The sequence below is a fragment of the Felis catus genome, chromosome C1, assembly GCF_018350175.1.
Source record: "Felis catus isolate Fca126 chromosome C1, F.catus_Fca126_mat1.0, whole genome shotgun sequence".
Classification (NCBI taxonomy): domain Eukaryota; kingdom Metazoa; phylum Chordata; class Mammalia; order Carnivora; family Felidae; genus Felis; species Felis catus.
In genome coordinates, this window is record NC_058375.1 from 32,323,624 (window position 1) to 32,343,070 (window position 19,447).

At 56.5% G+C, this 19,447-nt stretch overlaps 1 protein-coding gene across 5 annotated transcripts in view; it reads right to left on the reverse strand.

The window, feature by feature from the left end:
• HIVEP3 (HIVEP zinc finger 3) overlaps positions 1–19,447 on the reverse strand; it is a 475,965-nt gene that overhangs the window by 14,581 nt on the left and 441,937 nt on the right. For all 5 annotated transcript variants that reach the window (XM_023258562.2, XM_045035629.1, XM_045035627.1 and 2 more), the window contains one exon: positions 3,235–3,410. In XM_023258562.2, the coding sequence (XP_023114330.2) occupies positions 3,235–3,410 (176 nt within the window). The remainder of the gene's footprint in view (positions 1–3,234; positions 3,411–19,447) is intronic.

A 19,447-nucleotide genomic window follows, 5' to 3' on the forward strand; every position in this document is an offset into this window, starting at 1 on the left:
GGGCAGAGCCCTGGCTGGCCAGGCAGAGTCCCCAGCTCCACACCAGTTGTCCCACCCCTCACCGGAAGCCCCACAGTCCTGGAATGAAGGAGGAAAGGCAAGTGGATGAACATGATGAGTGGCTGGAAGAGAGGTGGAACCTCCACTGAGAGCATCGTCCAATGACTCTGCGTCATTCAGCTTTGACCAACCGCCCTCCTTCCGCCCCTGCAGGCCTGACAGACTGAGGCCTGCCCCCAGCTGTCATCTCCATCTCCTGCGGCGACCGGCGCAAGGGCCTGTACACGGCACAGTCACCCTGCTGGCATCTGGGAACCCTCTAAGAAGAGGAAAGGGGACCCCGGACCTCCACAGGGACATCCCGGCAGCCTTTCCCGGCACTACCCACTGAGACGCCTCAGCCAGCGCCCAGAGGCCCGAGCTGCCACCACAATGTCCAACACGGAGACGGAGACACAGACAGGCAGACAGAGACGGACAGGAAGGGCTCTCCGGGCCTGGGCGCAGCCAGGTGGCGGTGGTGGAGGGTCCTGAAGACCACCAGGCCCAGCCAGAGCCCAAGGGTGAGGGGAGGGAGGGGATGGCAGCCTGAAGGAAGCCGAGAGCCCAAGAGGAGGCTCCTGAGGTTTCCGAGTGATGGGGAAGGCCCACGCCTCCCGGAAGACACGCGGCCCCGGAGGAACAGAAGACTCAGTGTGCTGCCTTTCCCTCACTCCCGGCACGCAGTGAGGGCCAACGGCAAGCTTTCTCTGCTGCAACTTGCCATCACCCACCCGCCACCAGTCCCTCTCAGAAGTCACGGAGTTTGAGATTCTACCATTTCAGATTCGCTTACTGCTTCGGCTCTGAAGGTATTGCCTTCCGGAAGCCTCTACGAGCATTTGAAGAGAGCTCAGCACCCTCGCTGATCACTGGTTGGGAACAGAGCCTCCTGGGCCTGGCCTTCGGGGCGGCCTGGGCAAGCCTTCACACCCAGGACTCCACGCCCCAAGGCATATGTGGTATCTGCACCCCTCTTTCAGCTTATACGCTCTGGACCCTCCAGGGCGGGGACTGCCGGTAGGCTTGGCATGGCCTCCAAGGAAAAGAGCTTCTGAAAAAGAAGTGTTCCTGCCGGGGACCTGGCCTCTCTCAGACCTGACAAAAACAGACCAGGCCTTTCCTCTCCAAAAAGGCAGGGGGACCGGAATCGGGACCCCTCTTTGGAGACGCTGCCCTGGCGGAGAACTTAGCCGGATGGGTTTTTCTAGTCTCATGTGTCAAGGTGAAGGCTCTCCGAGATGGTTCTCTGCGTGCCGGGCACAGGGAACCCAAATGGCCCTGGGCTGGGATGCACTCTCAAGACTGGGTTCCTCACACTGAGAACAGAACAGTGGGGTCCCCTGGACGCACCCCACTCCAGAGGCCACTTGATCAGCCACCTGATTTTGCCACTCCTTCCAGGAAAGGGGGGGGATCTGCTCAAGAGAGGAAGGTGATGGGGGCGATGCCCTGAGACAGGGGTCCTGCGTTCTAGTTACAGCTCTAGCATTAACGATCACTTGGTTTTGGGGGGGAGGATTCACTTCCTTTACCTTCAAGGGGGTTTTGGACAAGAGGTTTTTTACTCTTACTTAGACTGTCAGTCAATGATTCCCATCTCTCTTCTCCATGAAGGTCCACTGGCTGCCTAAGGCCAGGGGTGGGTGGGGCTGTAGAGGACACATGGGGACAGAGCCCACACCCAGGGCAGAGGCAGGGTGCTGCCTTGGACATGGCAGGGCTCTGGGACTGGAAGCATGCACGAGGCAGGGGGCCGGGCTCCAGGCCTATCTGCCTTCCCTGGGGACCTCTTGGAACACTGTTTATGGGACGCCAAGAGAGAAGAAGACCAGAGAAAGCGAGCGGGAGGGACGGCACCTCCATTCCAACCAAAGCCCAAGTGGGAAAGTTTGAGGTCCGCTGAGAATGCCAGAAGGCAGAGGAGGGCAGGGGTCGGTGAACGGGGTTAGGAGACCAGAGGTGGAACTCGGTCAGAGAAGGGCCATGAGCCAGGGGATGTGGTGAGCTGGCCCCTGACCCAGTACAGAGAGAACGGAAGGGGCCAGCAAGAGGAGGAGGAAGTGAGGAAGGCTGGCCACCTCCGCCCGGGGCCCCCTCAAAGCTGCGGCCCAACCTCTCTCACTGGGCACAGCTTCACCAACAGAAGAAAGGTCAACGAGTGGCAAAATTGAATCTGCTCTCCAGTTCTTCCTGCAGAAACACCACAAGGCTCCAGTGGGGGCCAGCCTGGAGGCCCCCCACTTGCTCAAAGGAGAAGCCAGGGCCCTCATGCCCCTGTCCCAAGAATCTGCAGCGCACAAGAGGCTGAAGCCACCGGGGAGGGGCGGGTGGTGTCCGAGAGCCCCAGGCCTTTCTCTGCTTCACCTCTGTCCGTCTGCTCCTCTACCGGGAAGCAACGGGCGAGCCGCACTGTCTTCCCTGCCTGGCCTGCGGGGACAGTCAACGCCATGAGTGGGGGGAGGGGCTTGATCCAAGTCTCACGGACTCGGCCCCACTTGCTCACACGAAGGGCGGGGCAGCTGCCGCCGGCCAGGCCACCGCCGGCTCCTAGCACAGCTCTGTGGGACGCGTGCCCTCCGTGGCCCGTCCTTCTTCCTTTCTCAGATGACGGCCAGGGCCTGTGCTGACCCTGCTTCGGGGTGCGGCTGGGGCCGGAATGCAAGGGCTGCCAGCCGGGGCGGTTGCGGGGAGAGCGGCGGGGGAGCCGGGCGGGCAGGAACATGGTCTGAGTGGTGAGGAGGGTGGAGGCAGGGGCGAGCGCTGCCATGAGAAGTGACCATGCGAGTGTGTTTAGTGGCTCGGAGTGGAATGGATTTCCAAACGCAAGAGTGGTGGTGACGAGTGCAGCTGCTGGAGCTCACCAGCTCAGTGGACAAAGGGCTAAGGAGACATGCAGAAGGACGGGGTGAGGAGATAAAATCAAAACCAGGAACCGTGTGCAAGAGCGCCATCAGGCGGCGGGAGGGAGCGCGCAGGTGGAGGAAGGTGTGGGATCCAAGAGGACAGGCTGCGGCCGCCAGGGGGCGCCACTGCCCGGTCTGGAGCCGGCTGCTCGGCCACGGGGAGCCCGGGGAAGGGGGGTGCCCCAGGCCCCAGGCGGAGAGGTCTGGACCCCTGAGCTCTGTGCTAGGGCTCCCAGAGGGGAGCTGCCTACAGCGGGAAGGGGCAGTGCCCCAGCTGACTGTCTCTTACCTTTGGTTTTAAAAGCAAAGTGACAGTGCTTGCACACATAGGGCCGGACGTCAGTGTGGGTGCGGATGTGTTTCTTCAGCATGCTGGGCTTCTTGCAGCGAATTCCACACTCCTCACAAACATATTTCCCTCGGCCGCGGCCTCGCACATATACATACTCTTCGTTTGATTTGTACCTATGAGCAACAGGCGTCATGGTAAAGGAAAAAAAAAGGAGGAGAAGAGGCAGGTTCCCACCTCAGAAGATGCACACGCTTGCTAGCCGCATCCAGCCCGTTACGGATACCGGGAGAGGAGGACGCGGAACGAGAGAGAACCTCGGGGTGGGGGTGGGGGTGGTCGCCCTGGGGATCCACCATGGACCCCTGCACCTGCCCTGCCCTCCGACAGGTAGGGCTGCCCCCTCTTTTCTCTCTAGAGGCAGCAGACCCTGTGCTTCCTGCCGGGAAGTGAAGCCACCGGTTGGCAGAGGGCCTCCGCTCCAGAGCCAGCCTCCACACCAGCCCACAAGGGACAGCCACTCTGGGCCACCAGAGGAACGACAAGAGCGAGAGAAGGTGACGACCACAGCTCTAGCGGCTACCACTTGCCAAGTGCTCACGCTGTGCTGGGCACTTTACACAAACTGAATCACAGTCACGAGCAAGAGCCCTTCAGAGCTCGAGGCTCAAGCTCCCACAGCCAGAAAGGTACGGAAGGAGGATCTGAATCTGCCCCAAAGCCTATCCGCCTCTCACGACGGGCAACAGTCTGCGAGGAAGCCACCTGGACACTGGTGTGAGGGGAGGCATGAGGGACGGCCATCATTTCCCTGTTCTCAGAGCGAGAAACCAGGAGCCCCGTGCTCTCTCCACGAGCCTATCTCCAGATGAGCTAGAAAGCTCTCAGGACCCAGATTCCAGCGATCCCCTAGGGTCACAGGAGCAGGGCCAAAAGCTTTCCTAGGGTAGCTCCTGGGGCAGCCAGACCACCTGCCCGGCCTCAGGGCCACCAATGTTCTTGGACCTGAATCAGAATGCTCTTATTTCCACCTAGAAGGAAGCCCATGAGGTTCACGCGATACGATCCTCATCAAAATGCCTTGTTGGCCTGATGCTATAGATGTGCACGTCTCCTGACTGGGGCAGGAAAGGCTGTGATGGAGCCAGTGGAGGGGTTCCTGGATGATTCCAGGAGAGCCTTCTGACTCACGAGGCATGGGTGCCTTAGGGGCGGTGTGGCCTCTTGGCCAGCTGAGCATGCCCCAGAACCCAGCAAGAGGCTGCCTGTGCCCCACACTCGCACTGCACAACATGTCTCTGCCCGGGGGCCTTGGCACTCAAACTCAGAACAGGCGCAGAGGGGCAGGGAGGTGGCTGGGACAGGGTGAGGAAGTTGGGACAGCAGCTGGGACTCAACCCTGCTCTGCAGGGACCATCAGCTTATGGCTGCGAGGATGTCACAGCATGGCGTGAAAGAAGGGACTCTAAGGGAGGGAGCCAGCAGGCAGCGACAGAGGGATCACTCACACACACTCTCACGCGTACTCACACATACACACGTATGCACACCCACACGCACTCCTACTCACATGCATACACTCTCTCACCATGGACCGCTGTCCACAGGTCCCTACGGGTCCTGGTTTTTGTCACCTCAGCTTTGGCCAACGGATGCCTCTTACGTCATCTAAAACCAGGGCGAAGTGGTATCTTGTGCTCAAGGGGAAGAAATGGAGGCCGTGGGGGTGGTTGGTAGGGAGACACGACTCTTGTCAATTCCTGTGTCCCTCTGTTGCCCCTGGGACCCATTCTGAGATGGAGCATCCTTTTCGCAGCCAGAGAAGAAGTGAGAACGGCTTAGTCTCTTAGCACTGGGGGCTCTGCCGCCACCTGGACACCAGCCTCTGCTCAGCCCTGCTCGCCGGGTCCACGACACCCTCCCCCTGCTCCAACGTCCATCGACACAGGCATCCCTCGGTGTCCCCCTTCCCTCCACCCCACTGCCGTGGCGGGTGCTGGGTGCTTGGCCCCCCGTCACTCTGACTTCTCCTGTATTTGGGCTCCACCCTAGGCTCAAGCCAACTCAGCATCAGGTACTTGAGTCCATCTTCCGAGGCTGCTCTCGGACCCCTCATTTCTTCCTCTACAGCAAGCCTACACGACAAGCTGACGCGTACACACACGCACAGAAAGGACTCTGTCTGAACCTTCAAGGGTTGTGCCTTGACTCGTGTGCCTTGACCATGGAAGGTGTGTGCAACCTGCTGGGGAGCACAAGGGGGCTGGGAAGGGCCAGGGAGGACAGCGAGAGATGAAAGCTGGTCCAGACAGGGACCAGGAACAAAGGCAAGAGGTGTTAAAACGCCCGGAGGATTTGGTGGGTGAAAGCAGATGAGGTGGGTAGGGCGGGACCAACTGGATCACCATCTCCGTCAGGCTGGAATGCCATGCTAAGAAGTGTAGACTCCGTCAAAGTGGTCTCAAAGATAAAGTCTCAGACAGAAGGTGCTTCCCTGGCAGCACGGGGAATGGTGTGGAGGAGGAGAGACTTCGAGTCCCTGTAAGCGGCACATGTCGTAGGACAGGCGGCCATCTGGAGGGGGTAGGGGTCACAGTGAGGCAGAAACAAAGATCAGAGTTTTCAACTTGGCTGGTTCGAGTGATACCATCTGTGGGCTTGGAGGGAAGCAATGCAGGACTCTAGTCTTTTGCTGAGTGTGAGATGCCTCTGAGGAGGACTTGAAGAAATGCCCAGGACACGGCTGGAAATCCTCAGGGCTCGGCATATGGGACGCGCAGATTTGTGAGGGGGAAGCTGACCACTCAGGACAGGGTTGAAAATAACAGGAGGACAGCGTAAGGGCCTAGAAGGCTCCCAAATGTGAGGGTGGGCAGAAAGACGGCACCAAAGCAGCAACTTCCTGGTAGCTCAGGAGGTTTGGAAGCCAGGGGAAAGGGGCTGGAGGGGGCAGCGGCCAGCTGAGGCAACGTCACGGAGATTTGGAAGAGGATGGTTACTGAGGGGCCCCGGGACTTGTCGAGGGCGGTCCTGGTGGAATGGCTCGGAGCCTATGAGTTCTCTGCTCCTTGAAAGCTGGGACCAGGATCCATAAAGCTTTACAGCTTTGTGGTTCCCAAAGGGCCCAGCCCAAGGACAGGCATGGGGCAGCCGTCCTGTGTGGGCTGGACCCTCCTCCTGGGTAGGACCATCCCCCACTTCTCACTTCCCTCCCTCCCCCCAGCTCCCCCCCACGCCGGGTCAGGATCAGCCCCCCTTGTTTGTGTAGAGGTCCCACCCCTTCCCCAGCAGCTCCAAAGCCTCTGCCTCTGCTTTCTGGCACATTCCGCCATCATGGACCACACACTCAGTTCAATCTTGTCACTAACTGACCAACCAACTGCAAAGCCTCCCTGGACCCGCACCCATTCCAGCGACTGCTCCCTCTGCTTCCTTTCTCAGCCCAAGCCTGGAAAGGTCGGTCCATGCTTGTTTGTCCATGCCTCCTCACCACCCCGACTCCTGAGCCCCCACAACCCAGCTTCCCTGGCCGGCTGTCCTTGCCAAGGTCACGGGTTGCTAAATCCAAAGGACGGCTGCCTTTTCCTGTCTGCCCTTTGGCCTGCTTTCCAGAGGCGCCTGCTTGGCTTGGTGACCCTTCTCTGCAAGCTCCTTCCTTACCCCTCTCCAGGCTCCAGCCTGCACTCTCCTCTCCTCACCCCTCCCAGTGAACCCCCTCTGTGAACACCTGACTTATCACCCAACAGCCAATGGATACGCTGTTCTCTCCAGCTCTGACCTCTCTGCTGCACGTCCAGCTGCCCCCTCAGTATCTCGCCTGGTGGTCGTCAGGCACCTCGCACCCACGTGCCCAGAACCCTGTTCCCATGTCCCTCCTTCAGTACCACCTTCTTCTGGGTGCCTGTCTCCGTAAATGGCATGCACACCTCTGCGGCTGGTGAGGCCGGCAGCCTGGGCTTCCCCCTCAGTGCCTCCGCTGCCTCCTCTCTTTATACTCAGTCCATCACCACAGCCCTGACCAAGTGTGGTCCAAGGAGACCCGCCTCCTGCCCGGACTAGCCAGGGCCACCAGCCTCTCCCCCTTGAGGCTGCATCTTTTCTCCACAGAGCAGCCAGAAGGGCTTTCTCTAACACATGCAGTCCTGTCTCTCCTCCCAGCCTGGGGGCGACGTGCCCCCCCCCATCTCCCTCAGAATAAAGCCCTGCCCCTGCACCACGTGGCCCTGCTACCTCTCCAGAGCCCCGCTCCCCACTGTGCCAAACATCACGGGGCCTCAGAGTCCCTTTCCTCTGGCCTTCCGCCCTCCCCAGCACCACCCCCCTCCATCTGACCAGCTCCTCTGCTCCTTCAGGACTTTGCCAAAAGGTCCCTTCCTCTGGAGCCCTCTCTTCCACCTCTGAGCCTGGGGGTCCCACCTGCTCCTCCTTCACACTGTCGAGCTGCGGTTTTCTCACAAGCGTGGTCCCCATGATCCCCATGAAGGAGGGACTGTGTCCGCCTCAGCGCTTGGCCTATCCCCAGGGCTTGGCACAGCGCCTGACACCCAGCATGTGCCCAGCACATCTGACTGCACACGAGAAAGCCAAACCCAGGCCTTCTCTCCCTGGCTCTGCTATAATCAGCCTCTCGGCCTTGACATCCCCACTCTCGGAGGCTAGAGCACAGGCTCAACCCAATGCTGTGGCCACCCCACGGGCCACATAGCCAGGTCCTCCTAGCCACGATGGACTGGCTGAACACTCCCCACTCCCCGGTAGCAACTGTTCTGCTCACAGGATGTAGGTCAGTATGAGACCTGGGTCCAAGTTCTGGCTCCTGCTTGAGCTTGCTGGGTGACCTTGGGTAGGTCAATTTCAGTCCCTTAGGAAACAATCCATCTTCACTGCCCGGAGATACACCAAGCGCCGTCACATGCCCCGACCTCAACCAGTCCTCCCATCAGCCCTTTACCATTGTCTCCATTTTACAGAAAAGGGAACCAAGGCCCAAGAAGTTTAAGTGACGTGGCCAAGATCAGCCCATCAGCGATCTTTCTGCCCAGCTCCCCATCTCTGCACAGACTTGCTGCCCAAATACTTTCAGATGATGTTGCCCAAGGTTTCCTTAGCACTTTCCTTCTCCAGGATTCCCAGGGCCCTGTAACACTGCAGACAAACAAGAACAGCATCGTTCTCCACCCAGCCCTTCCTGAAAGGGCCGCCAGCGCTGGGTGGGACCCACAGGTGTTGACAGCTAACAGAAAAATGCCCTGCAGAGAGCCGGGGCAGGAAACCAGAAAACCATGGTGGGGCCTCTGGGGGCCCAGTCGTGCCTCCCAGGTTTGCCGGCCCCTCCCCGTCTGCCTAAGGCTGCCCTTGACCCAGGGGGGAGAAGTGAGGGACCCCCTGCCTGTTCTGGGACCACAAGACAGTCCATGCTGACAGGCCTGGAAGCAGCTGACTCACAGCTCCCGGGACAGGGAGCCATTTCTCTGAGCCCCACCTACCTGCCTGTCTTCTGCTTCCCTGACAAACCAGTATCAGCCAGTCCGCGAAATGTTTAGTTTTGTTCTTCAAGAAAAATAGCTGTTTCTCTGGGTTCCAGAATGTCTTAGTTAGAGGGACCTTGAGACCACACAGCTTAACTACCTGAGGCCCAGACTTGTGATGGCCAGGCAGCAAAGCGGCTGAGCAGAGCCCGGCCAGTCTGACCATGGCCGTGGCACCAGACCCCCTGCCTGGACGCAGCTTTCAGTTCTGCCGCCTTCGGCCAAGCAATGAACAAGGCTGGTGGGAGAGGTCTGGAGGTGCCAGGATCTTCAAGAGCGTCTTATTCTATTCCTCTAATAGAGACGCGAACAGAAACGGAGAGGTTGAGTGTCTTGCCAAAGTTACAAGGCAACTAGAAAGAGGTGACGCAGAGCCTGGAGCCCAGATCTGCCCCCAGTGCTCTTACACACGACACGGTATGACCTCCTGCCTTCTGCGGCTTCTCCTCCAATCCCGTACCTGATGATGCCGAGCTCCCGGACTGTGAGCATTCAGCACATGACGCCTTGGCTTGGGGCTCTAGACACCTCACAGACATTTCTGAAAATTGCAGCTTCCACCAGGCATGCTGGAACTCTGTGTACGTGGCACATCCCTCTGCTCCAGGTCCCAGAAGAGGGGACGTGGTGGAAATTAAATGCATTTCAGTCAAGGTGATGGGGGAGTTGTTCTTGGCTCTGCATGTGACAAAGATCCAGCAATGGAGCGGCTCTGCGAGGTAGTGAGCTCCCTGTCACTAGCGCTGTTCACCCAGAGGCCAGATGAACAGGCTGGGAGACCAAGGAGCAGGAGGAAATTCACGGCTACTGCATGCCCGTGACACGGCCAGCTCAGTGACAGAAGGGGAACAGCTTGTTTACTCCTACGACCTGCTGTAAAATGGGCATATTTATCCACTAAATATTTCATGTTGATTCCAATAAAAATAAATACATCTATTTATTCCCGCACAAATGGAGGCAGGAATGGGGAGGGTGGCAAGAGGACTGAGCAAGCAGCGGTGGCATGGGGGTGGGGGCTGAAGCGGGCTGGAAAGCAGGATACAGTCCCTCTCTAAAGGGACAGTGGCTATGCCTTTCCAGCCATGCGTTGCATGATGTTGGCTGATCTTCCAGGTTTTCGAGAAAACCACAAATACAGATTTTTAAAAAAATGAATACTATTAGTCTACTCTTATATAGCTCTCGCTGGGTACCAAGCACTATTTAAAATGCTTTCTAGGGGCGCCTGGGTGGCGCAGTCGGTTAAGCGTCCGACTTCAGCCAGGTCACGATCTCGCGGTCCGGGAGTTCGAGCCCCGCGTCGGGCTCTGGGCTGATGGCTCAGAGCCTGGAGCCTGTTTCCGATTCTGTGTCTCCCTCTCTCTCTGCCCCTCCCCCGTTCATGCTTTGTCTCTCTCTGTCCCAAAAATAAAATAAAATGTTGAAAAAAAAATTTTAAATGCTTTCTATGCGTCACCTCATTTAAATCACATGGTGGCCCGTTAAGACAGGGGCTCTAATCATCCCCATTTACACCTGAGGGAATGGAGTCACAGAGAGGTTAAGTAACCTGCCCAAGGTCACACAGTCAGTAAGTTAACAGCTAGAGTTTGAACACAGGTCACATGTTACAAAGTTCAGGTGCCTAACTGCTATGAAATCACCTGTTTTAAGAGACACAATTCAAGGCAAATAAAATAGAAGGAGAGGCAGATCCAGCCCAGAGCTAAACTTCTGGCTCAAAGTAATTTCCCCAAGGTCACGAAGCTGGTAGGGGCACGTCTGACCTTCATGACCATGACTTTTTTCTCCACCAAGCTGCGTTTTTCTCTTAAATGAGGGGGTGAACTCAATGGCCTCCAAGTCACCTTCCTAATCTGAGATCTTATGAAGCTTTTCTGTGGGTATGTTCTTGACCTCTCCATTTATTATTAATATTTTATCATTAAACTCTCACCAGTCCTCCAAATTTGCGGATAATCACTCCAAGCAAAAGCAAGATGCGATCAGAAACGCGCACACTGTCGCTCTAAGTCCCACTTTTGCAGGGAGCCTGTCCTCTGAAGTGAGGCTTAGAGTCCGTTCCCAGGGGTCACTGTGCCCCCATGAGGTCGGGCCACAGTGAGCCCGTCAGCTTGTCTGCAGTGACATGCTCCTGGGGGAGCTCAAAAGGAAAGGACATGGGGAGAGGAACAAGTGCCAGGTGGCAGAGGCCACTGAGCTGTGTACCTGTTACAAATATTTAGTTGCCAAGAGGTAGGGAACACACCCCTTGGTGAAAAATAAACTCGGGAGGCTGGGCTGTGGGCCACAGGGGAAGTTCTCGCTGGGTTCTGAGCCCATCCTAGACTCTCCTTTTGCTGGGTTCTGCAGAGATGACATTACATCACAACATCTGGGGTCGGGGGCATGTAATGGGCAGTCCAGGGACAGGCCTGCTGGGCCAGGAATGCCACAGCACGTGTGTAACTCAGGCATGGGCACAGAGCCCACCTGTGGAGTGTCTATTTTAAGCAGCACTCTGTGTATTTACTCAATAATACTTACGAAGGCCTGGTCTGAGCCTGAGGCTGGGCCAGGGCCAGAAATACAAAGCTAAATAAGACTTTGACCTTGGTCTCAAGTGTGAATTAACAGGTACTTGAAAGATCATAAAACAAAGAGAAAACAGAAGCCCCTCAATGTACAAAGTGCTATGGATGATCCGAGGAGGGCCAGCGAGGGGGAGGGGGAGGGGGTCTTAGGCGGTTTTCCTAGAAGAAACCGCTTTTCATCTGGTAATGTATGGAGTCCAAACCAGGGCAGAGGCAGGGGCAGGAGGAAAGAAGACAGATTCCAGAAGTCGGGTGGCCTGACAGAGGCAGGAGGGGAGACCAGGTCAAGGAGCCTAATTTTCTATCTTCCAGAAGGACCACCCCCACTGACGTGAGTCCTTGTCCATTTCGCAGGCTTGCATTTGTGGCACTGGACCATTCCCTGGTTTTACCATCACGACTTGTCATTCTAGGGGCACATCAGTAGACAGCACCAGCTGCCCAGGAGACAGCAGCAGCTCTGGGGACCCAGCAGGCACAGATCTAAGAATAGGAGGCACCTTTTATTCTAAAGACACTGGTACAGTCGGTGGAGATATTGTGGAGTGAATGACCAAGTGCAGACATCCAGAACCACTGGCTAGGGTCAAAAGAATGCAGCCAAAGGCCCTGTTTCCGATCAGACAGGGAGATCAGGGAGGGGGGCAGGAAGCCAGAAGCTGGGCCTCTCATGTTCGGAGAAGTGAAACCACCAAAGAGGCGCGCGCTCCTTACATGTGCACATTATACAGGGCTGCTCCAGCCTTCAGCAGGCCCTGGCGCGCAGGGTTCTAGAACAATGACTTTCACTCAGGGAGGTGGGGAGGCTGAGCGCGGGGGTTCTGCACCCTCCCTTTCCCCTCCGCATTGAGCTACTTCTCAGACCAGGCATCTATGTAAACTGAACCCTGTAGAAAAGAGTTTTGTTCATTGTGGGCGCCTGGGTGGTTCAGTAGGTTAAACGTCTGACTCTTGGTTTCGGCTCAGGTCATGATCTCACAGTTCACGGGACGGAGCCCCAAGCCGGGCTGTGCAGTGACAGCACGCAGCCTGCTCGGGATTCTCTCTCTCTCTCTCTCTCTCTCTCTCTCTCTCTGCCCCTCCCCTGCTTGCGCTCTCCCTCCCTCTCTCAAAATAAATAAAATATAAACATTGAAAAAACAGAGTTCTGAGAATTTAAAAACAATTTGAAAATTACTGTTAAAGAACATTCATGCTGGGCAGGACCTTAAAACCTCAGACTTCCGGTGGGGGGGGCGGGTGGTGGAGCCTTGTAAATCCTCTGATGTGGTCATTGTCAGGCCCGTGGGTGCACATTGTCCTATGGGTGCACACGCCTTGGCACCTGGGGTCTCACGGTTTCTGGGGAGCTCTTCTTCCATGAAGCGAAAGTTGTCAACCTGTGTTCCCACCCGAGTCTGAGCTCTGGCTAGTGCTATTCCGCTTCATGTGACAGTGTCCAAAGCGTGCCACTCCACCCAAGACTGCTTTCCTCCAGGCCTGTCATTGCTATAGTCCCAGCTACTCCACTCAGGGTGGATGCCGATTCCTTCTCAGACTGGCCCAGGTCCCTCTAGGTTACCCTTTGCAAGATGGAATGGGCCATAAGCACCCAGGGGCCCCCCGGGGGGTGGGGGTGGGGGGCTGGACCCAGCCCAGCTGAAGCAGGACTGGGATCACTTAGTTCCTCCAGCTTCCCTTCCTTTTTCCCCAGACAGGAAGCAGGCTCAGAATGGGAACATGACCAGATCCTGGAGATTGAACACCTGTCTCTTATTCTTTACTAAAAAAGCACCAAAAAGAAAGTCAGCCAGGGTCAGAGGTGTAATCTCTTATCACGGAAAAAGAAAGGGCCGTCATTTGTTGAGCACTGAATCTGTGACAGGTGTTTTTTCCAGGAATTCTGCCGTGGAAGCCACGACACAATTCTGTAGGACCAGCGGCAGGAACTGAGGCGGGAAGGTCACGTCGAGGCTGGCTTAGGAAAGTCTCAGATGCCAGCACAAAAGCTGGGCCTGTGTCTGGCAGGCGGTGGGGGATGGGGAGGGTGTTCAGTCCGAGTGGTGTTCTGGAAGCACATGCTGAGGCCGCCGTACGGCCGCAGCTAGAAGGGACACTGCCCAAGGCTGTCTTAGAGTAGCAGCTGCTGAAATGTGTAGACACGAAGTGCCTGATCAATGCTTGTGAGCCATGGCTATCGACTGCTGTGCCACTGTGGTCTCTAAAGCCTCAGTGTCTCCTGCAGCACAGAGACACAAATATGCACTGAGAGGCAAATGAGAACAGGCCGTGCAGCGGAGTCGAATCTCACAGTGAATGCCAGGTCTCCTCCTGGGAAGGTGTCCCCCAGTAGTAACTTTCCTAGCGGGCCGTGAAGTGCAGCAGTGAAAAGAATCAGACTTAGGAGCCAGAGTTCCCGAGGCCGAAACCAGGATTTGCCCCTTATTAGCTCTGTGACCTTGGACAGGTTACTTAACCTCTCTGTGCCTCAGTTCCTTAATCTGTAAAATGGAGATAATGTCCTATTTCTTGACCTGGGGGTAGGTGAGCATAGTTACAGAGGTGTATTCATTGTGTAATGGCTCATGGACTGTGTACTTATGACTTGGATTGCTTTTTCTATGTATGATAGGTTTCCACTTAAAAACTACTGAAAAATAACAGTGTATACTCATAGGATTACTGTGAGGCTAATTTCCTTAATACAGGTTACAATCTTAGAATAGTGCCTAGCATGGACTGAGCGCTCCGTCAGTGCTTGCTCTCTCTAGCGCTCTGTTTGTTAGCACTCACTACAGTTAAATTTACTCTTGGGGTGTCTGGGTGGCTCAGTGGGTTAAGTGTCCGACTTTGGCTCAGGTCATGATCTCACAGAGTTCACAAGTTCGAGTCCTGCATTGGGCTCTGTGCTGACAGCTCAGAGCCTGGAACCTGCTTCGGATGCTGTGTCTCCCTCTCTCTCTCTCTCTGCCCTGCCCTCCCCCCCCACACTCTGTCTCTCTCAAAAACAAACATTAAAAATTTTTTAAATTTATTCTTCACCAATGTAAGGAAAACCAAACGGCCCAGTTTTCTATAGACGGAGAAGCCTGGAGATGTCCCTCTCACCCAAATCAGAAAGGAAGCCAATGGTTTGGTGCTACAATGCCGGTAGAACTGTCCATCTGGGGCCACATAGGCACCAGCTGATAGAGTAAGCAGTTACCGATGGAGGCTCCGCCCCCTCATCTCCTTTGCCTCCTCCCCAGCCCCGCCAGGTTTGCAAAGGAATCCAAAACATGCTGATGGGGATGCGGGTGCCCTGGGAAGCCTTTTAAGACCGCAGCCAGCGGAGGCGATGGTGGTGAGGAACCAGTTCCGGTGCTGAAGAGGGAGCTGCTCACTTGGAATGGGAAACATGCCAGCATCCAAACTTTCAGGTTGAATCCATGGCCGAGGCAGCTTCAGCTCCCCCCTGTGACACGTGACCCACACAACAGGGGGCTTGACCAGGCTTAGACTCCAGCTGTCCACGTGAGAATACTTTTGAAACGGGAATCAGTAGGACGAAGGATCAAGGTCCAGATAAAGAAAATGCAGCAGAATTAAGTGCAGCCTCAGTGAAGTTAACCAAACCCTTAGAAGCCATATCAGGACGATACAGATGCAAAATGCGTAAGAGCTTGCCAAGGAATTCCAAGCTTAAGAATAAAGGGTTATTTGCGCTTGCCAACTGCAAAACAAGACTCCCCTGGTAGGGGGCGCTGTGCCAGTTTTAACTGTACACATAGCCTTTCTCCAACCCGCCACCTTAACTGTGTGACCATTCAACACTGCAGCCAGATTAGTGTCATCACGAGGGGAACGTGGAGGGGAGGGGGCATGGCAATAGTTACAAGCTGGAGTGGTCACGTCACGGACAATCTGAGCTCCTGCTTGCCTATCACACCTCACCTTCCCTTCCGTTAAAACTTTCTTTCTTTTTTTTTTTTAATGTTTATTGATTTTTGAGATAGAGAGATACAGAGCATGAGCGGGGGAGGGGCAGAGAGAGAGGGAGACACGGAATCCGAAGCAGGCTCCAGGCTCTGAGCGCTCAGCACAGAGCCCGACGCAGGACCCGAACCCACGAACTGTGAGATCATGACCTGAGCCGAAGTCGGACGCCCAACCGACTGAGCCACCCAGGCGCCCCCCACCCCCTGTTAAAATTTTCAATGCTTTGGACAGTTCTCAGCACGACAGACGGAAGAGGCACTTTGCATAGAGGCAGGCTGGGTGGGAAGACGTGGCACAACCCAGAGCTCCTACGTTAAGATCAGACTGAGACCTGCCGCCACCAGCTCGGCTCTCCTTCAGAAATGCCATTTCCGTGAAGTCTGGTCCGAGATGAAGAGGCACGCGGGCCGGCTAGCAGAGAACACGTCACCGGTCCCCGGCACGGTGAAGGTGAAGCTGAGCGTGAGCAGGGACTGGACGTGAGAAAACAGAGCCGGGGTATGAAATGAGGCAGAGGCTGCTGCAGAGGCAGCAGAGGCTGGTTCTTTTGAAATCCTCAAAGGAAGTGAAGGGGATGTCGAAGCTTCTTAAGCCCCTGGAGAAGTTTCTCATGGACTGGGAACCGCACCTCAGACAGAGCCGTCGTCACGCTCCGTCCTCAGGCACCTGACAGCCTGCATCTCTGGGAGCCAGCTACCCTGCTTCTGTGACCCCCAGTCTCACCCTGGGGCCGCAAGCCTCAAGAGGCCACAGCTTCTGACACAGCCTCAGAAGGCTCTTTACCTTCTGGCGGGAGCTCTATATCACCTTTATGGTCAAGGTGAAGTTGGAAAGTCTCCCATCTGACAGACTTGCTGAGGACTTGGCATGACTGCTGAGCTACACGTTTGCACTGGACGGACAAGATGAGCAACAGCAATACCAACTGAGCATCTATGATCATTTAGCACGACCGAGGCATCTTCCTCGTTACGGGAGCTCAAGTATCCCTTGCGTGTCGCGCTGTTCCTCTTTTTCCGAGGAGGAAAAGGGAGGCTCAGAGAGGTCACATCACCTGCCCGAGGTCACACAACCAGTGAGCAGCTGAGGCAGGACACCGAACCCCCAACGCTCTTCTCTGGCTCACACGCCCTTCCAGCTCTCACGGCTGGAGAAGATGCTGCTGATGGGGCGACTGTTCTCCAGAGCGTGGAAGGAGAGAGGGAGAGGGCAGAGATGTCCATCCCTCGCCACGGCCGCTGGGGAAGCACTGCCATCTCCACCATCTCCATGCACCAGCGTTTGGTGAGGTCCACCCGGGGCCGGGGCGGGGCAGCAACGGGGTCTCATCAGGAGCTGGCCATGCAGGCGGCCGAGCGTCAGAGGACGCAGAAAGTAGGGCGCCCCAGTGCATGGAGCTGTAGTGGAAAGAACACAGATCCGGAACCAATAGGGCTGGCTTTGGTTCCCAGCTCTGCTCCTCACTATCTGAGCTATAGATAAGTTCCTTTGCTTCTCTGAGCCTTGACCCCCTCATCTGGAGAATGGGCATGTGTGTGCGTGTATATACATGTACAAATACGGCTTAGCAGGTGGTGATGAGAATTAGAAATTCTATTTGTGAGGTGCTTAGTGCTCAGTTCTGTACCCGGGGGCACAGCAGGCACCCAACAGACGATGGCTGCGGTTACTGCAGATGGAGATGAAGGGGGAACAACGGGGGGGGGCACTGCCGTCGGAACAGGGCTCAGCCCAAGGGGCCACGTGCTGCACCTCGTCCGATGGTCATTAGAGCTGAAGTCAGTTACCTGGGGTCCTTCCTGAGTATGCACGGTGAGTGCTGCCGGTGCGGGGCGGGGGGGAAGGCAGGTGGGGCTGAAGCAGGCTCCCCGCGGGGCCGGAGAATGGTCAACCCCTGGGCACAGAAAAGCAAGCAACGTTTTTCTCAGCAGGCCTAGAGCTGACAGAGGAGAGTTCCAGACAGAGAACAGAAGGAGCTCTCAAGAGGGTCCAGCTACACCGATAGAACAGATACACCAGAAAGGTTTTAAGTAAGGAGACCCCGGTGTATGCGGGCGTGTGCCTTACCCAAGGTCGCATGGACGTTGATGGCAGAGCCGGGACTACGACCAAAAACTCCCCCTCCCAAGGCAGGGCTGATGTGACTGGGCGTGCCCTCGTTACAGATGACCGGGACCGCTCCCCACACACTTCTCTGCACTCGGCCGGGTGCCCAGTGGAGAACTGAGTCAACACGGTGTCTCCAGAAAGCCACGGGCAGCCCTCCAGCAGCACTGGCCCGGCCGGGACCGAGTGTCGCTTACAACTGCTATTTACAGCACGCGGTGCCTTTCAGAGTGACCCTGTGGCTATAGAGCTAAGTCCAGATAAGATGCAGAGTCAGCTCTAAGTGGCTGAAAGGGAACAGATCCTGCTAAAATTCCCTGCAGATCCCCTGGCGTTTGCCGAGAATGGGGACAGACGCTGAAGCACCCTCCAGCCCCCGGGTTTCAAAACAGCCTATGACATAGAGATAGTTGTCCTTGTTCCGGAGATGGAGACACTGAGCTCAGAGAGGCACGGCGACTTGCTCTCAGCCACACAGCTAGTAAGTGGCACCATATGTATCACACCAAAGATCATCCGTATTGTGCCGCTGCCTACATTTTTAAACGTACATGTTTAAACCACGCATGGATTTTACGAAGTGGAGTTCCCCTGCCTGGGGGCTTTAAGGCCAGCCATCAGGGGAAACATCCGTTTGTCTGACCAAACAGAAAATAAAAATGTCAAGTTAAGGGAAGATAACAGGTCCTGGGGGTTCAGAAGGAGAGATGAAGTCTGGCAGGCGGTGGCAGGGTGAGGAAGGTCAGGGAGGCGCCATGGGAATGATCCCTGAAGGACAGGTCAGCTGTGACGATTTGGGGATGAAGAGGGGGAGGGGGCCCTCCAGAGAGGAGGGAACAGCATCAGCAAAGGCACTGAAGCAGAGAAGCATGGGTCACACAGAGGCCAGGGCAGGGAGAAGAGACTGAGGAGGCGGTGCTCTGGAGGGAACCGGAGGGAACTGGGGCTCCAGCAAAGACTTTCTGAGCCAGGCTTTAGGGCCAATTGCGTGGTGGAGTCACAGAAAATGCCAAGCTTTGGGGATTTAAAAATAGCTCCAAATGCACGATGTGTTTACAATTTACAGTAATTCCTATTTTGTTCATCCCCCCTGTCCTCTCACAAAAATGAAATGAATGGAAAGGGACAGAGGTCCTTCCCCACCCGCAACTGACAGCTGTGGCGGGACCCCAGGCCCCTCCCCCACCTCCCCACCTCTCTGGTTGCCCCCCCCCCCCCCCCCCGCTCACGGCCGCTTCAGGCCACATCAGCTCCCTGTTCTCGCAGCCTCCGGCCTTCCCCTCTGCCAGTTCGTTCATCTGGAACAATTCTCCCCCCCCCTCCAACCCGCCCCTGCCCATGCCTTTGTCAAACTGCTGCCCGTCCTCGGAGGTGCTTCCGGAGCGGTGCCCGGTCCTCCTGTTCGATGGCCGCCTGCGCAAAGCCATCCAGAAGGTGTCAGAGTGGAGGGACAGGACCCCGCAAGCTGACACTCACTGCACGTCTGCGGGTGCCGGCACACGCATGGTAACACGTTCAGTCCTAGCACAGCCCTAGTACACTCCCCACTTTGCAGGTGACAAAGGGAGGCACAGAGAGGTTACACACCCAGCAGGTGACGGAGCAGGGACTCAAGCCCAGGTGGGCTGGCTCGAGGCTGTGGTCCTGGACCCCCCAGTCCAGCCTGTGTCCAGCTTTCCCAATGCCACTGCTCTGCCTCCCCATACAGGCCGCTTCCATACTTCCCAGGGCCCCTGTCCCAGCTTGCCCCAAATCACACGGCCCATCTGGGCAGAGCCAAGGCCACTCCCAGGTCTCCTGGACTCCAGAGGCAGCGATTCTCCCCAAAACCATAGAAAAGGACCCAGCCCAGAGTGTCCAACCTCCAGTTCCTTGCTGCCTCCTTCCAATTCTTGCCATGCCCTACCCACCGGAAGTGATCTTCTAGGAGCACTGTAAAGGGCTGCGGTGATGCTCCAGGGGCTGGTGTTTCAGAACCCAGCCCAAGGACCCCCATCTCGCGCTCTCCAGAGTCAGAGCTCAGAGACAGGCCTCCTGAGCATGCCC